Source organism: Sinocyclocheilus grahami, unplaced genomic scaffold (assembly GCF_001515645.1).
Source record: "Sinocyclocheilus grahami isolate Dianchi unplaced genomic scaffold, SAMN03320097.WGS_v1.1 scaffold2737.1, whole genome shotgun sequence".
NCBI lineage: Eukaryota > Metazoa > Chordata > Actinopteri > Cypriniformes > Cyprinidae > Sinocyclocheilus > Sinocyclocheilus grahami.
In genome coordinates, this window is record NW_015507915.1 from 3,027 (window position 1) to 5,172 (window position 2,146).

At 47.9% G+C, this 2,146-nt stretch overlaps 1 protein-coding gene across 1 annotated transcript; it reads left to right on the top strand.

The window, feature by feature from the left end:
* Nucleotides 1–542: 542 nt before the first annotated feature.
* On the top strand, nucleotides 543–2,101 carry LOC107575588 (AF4/FMR2 family member 4-like). Its single transcript, XM_016261946.1, has 5 exons — nucleotides 543–646; nucleotides 716–809; nucleotides 885–919; nucleotides 1,001–1,125; nucleotides 1,703–2,101. Exons 2-5 carry the CDS (start codon nucleotides 717–719, stop codon nucleotides 1,825–1,827), a joined length of 378 nt encoding a protein of 125 aa, XP_016117432.1. The 5' UTR covers nucleotides 543–646; nucleotide 716; the 3' UTR covers nucleotides 1,828–2,101.
* Nucleotides 2,102–2,146: the final 45 nt, after the last annotated feature.

Below are 2,146 nucleotides of genomic sequence, written 5' to 3' on the forward strand. Positions count from 1 at the left end.
ATGATCCACCAACTGAAAACTAATGCAATATTGACGGTCATTAGACTGTTTGTGTTTCAAACTGTACAAATGTTTGGTTTGTAAAGTGGATATTTTGTAAGGAAAGATGCACAAACAAACACAGTGTCATTTATTGAGCTAATGCAGTGACGTTCATTAACGTGACGCAAGCGCCAGAACTTTTCTGATGCGGAATGGAAAATCTCTGTTTGATAGACGCCGATCTGAACGCTCTTCATGTTTCCATCAGAGCCGTCGGGAACAGCGACAAGAAGATGATGAAGAAGAGGAAGAGTGTGAAACACAGCTCAGGTCTTCCTCAGGACAGAGACGGCCAGCGGAAGAAAGCAGAGACTCATGGGAAGGTACTGCAGATATCCTCACTTCAGATTTCTCCTGGGATTACTGCTCTGATGTAATGAACTGTTTTTATTACTCAGAAAGCCGGCAAGAGCCACAAGGAGCTCCTGGAGAAACCTCCTGCGGCCGAACCACGAGCGCTGCTGCCCGATCGCAGGTGCGTGCCGCTGCTTTATGATGCTTCGACTGGCTGCTGATGCTGTGGTCTGTCCAGGTTCATTCTCAAGCTGAAGAACTACACGGATCCGGCGGCCGCCGCTCACGAGAGGGACTTCTGCGTCCTGTGGTGAGAGCCGACCCAGCAGAGACAGAGACGTGAGTCTGTACACGAGTGACGTGTTGTGTTTGTCCCCAGCATGCGGTGCCAGTCTCTGCTGCAGATGGCCATGTTCTGCTCCAGACGAGAGCCAGCGCTCAGACACTCGCGGATGCTCACGGATCATTTCAGAGTGCGTGCTCCTCCGTCTCCTGCAGTTTATTCAGATGTCTGACGTCTGCCTCACGCTCTTTGTGTTTGTTTGCAGAGCTGGTCGTGGTCTGCGTCTTCCTCTGTGTCTAAGTGAGCGTCCTCGCCGCTACTCATGGACTCGGATCCATGCGCTGTCTTCTCTTCTCTTCACCGCTGTGTTTGTCTCCGCAGGAGCGGCTCGCTGCTCGTTCCTCAGCCGGTCCAGCAGGTGGCGGCGGCGTACATCAGCATCACCACACTCCTCCTGAGCGCTCACCACATCTGGGAGCAGGCGGACCAGATCGCGCGAGGCAGCGGTGAGACGGGGTCAGAGGTCACAGCTGAATGCTGAACGTCTTTGTCCTCATCTGTAAAAAACAATCTTCATAATACAGTAGGTTAGGGTTAGTAGTGCCATCAGTCGATTAAAATACTTCATTATAAGAGCGTTATTTTAAACTCGCTCTTTCATTCTTTTCCCCTTTTTTCAAGTTTATTTTAATTTTCATGTCAAGTAAGTTTTAAAATGATAAATTTTATTGAAAAAAAATCAACTCTTTGTCTTTGTGGAGCTGGTTTGTGGGCATAAACCATACGATATGGGCAACAGACTTTAGCAGAGCTACATTAGGAAATAGAAGACAAAACGAATGCAACGTTAATAGTGTTAATTTTTTTTTTTACGTGTTGAATGACAAATATTAATGGTGGATTAATTGTGTTTGGGTCTGTGTGCAGTATTTTTCAGTATTAAGTATTAAGACAGTATTTTTTGCAGACGATGTTTGTAGGTCTGTTATATTAATTTATGAAGTAAAAGAGTTGAGCCGGACGCTCGTGTGAGGATTGTTCTGGTGTTTTTAATGAGCGCAGTGGTTTTGTGGTGGTTTGCAGGTTTGCTGCGAGAGCTGGATTCCGCCGTCGGTCCTCTGAGTCTGATGTCCTCCATGAGTGCTTTAGTGCGATACGCTCGACACGGCCTGCACTGGATCAGACTCGACACGCAGAAGCGGCGCTGACGCTTCCCTTGACCGCCGGAGAGCCCAGGATGTGGCAGCCTTCATTTATTTGCACAATGATCAACTCAAACGATCAATCTCTCTTTAACGGCTAATGAAGCGCTTCAGCCGCGGGTCATTCTCACATGAAAACATGATGGTCTTCCCTCTGCACTGAACAAACCCACGTGACACTGCGTCCACCATCAAGCCAAAGTCCAGCATCATCTCATGAGTGTGTGTGTGTGTGAGTCTGTCTGTGTATGTGTGTCTGTCTGTCTGTGTGTGTGTGTGTGTGTGTGTGAGTGTGTGTGTGTGTGTGTGTGTGTGTGTGTGTGTG

Coding starts and splice junctions, on each gene's coding strand:
- LOC107575588 (XM_016261946.1), top strand. CDS start 717: ATGCGGTGCCAGTCTCTGCTGCAGATGGCCATGTTCTGCTCCAGACGA. Junction 810..884: donor TGCTCACGGATCATTTCAGA/GTGCGTGCTCCT, acceptor GTTTGTTTGCAG/AGCTGGTCGTGGTCTGCGTC. Junction 1,126..1,702: donor CCAGATCGCGCGAGGCAGCG/GTGAGACGGGGT, acceptor GGTGGTTTGCAG/GTTTGCTGCGAGAGCTGGAT.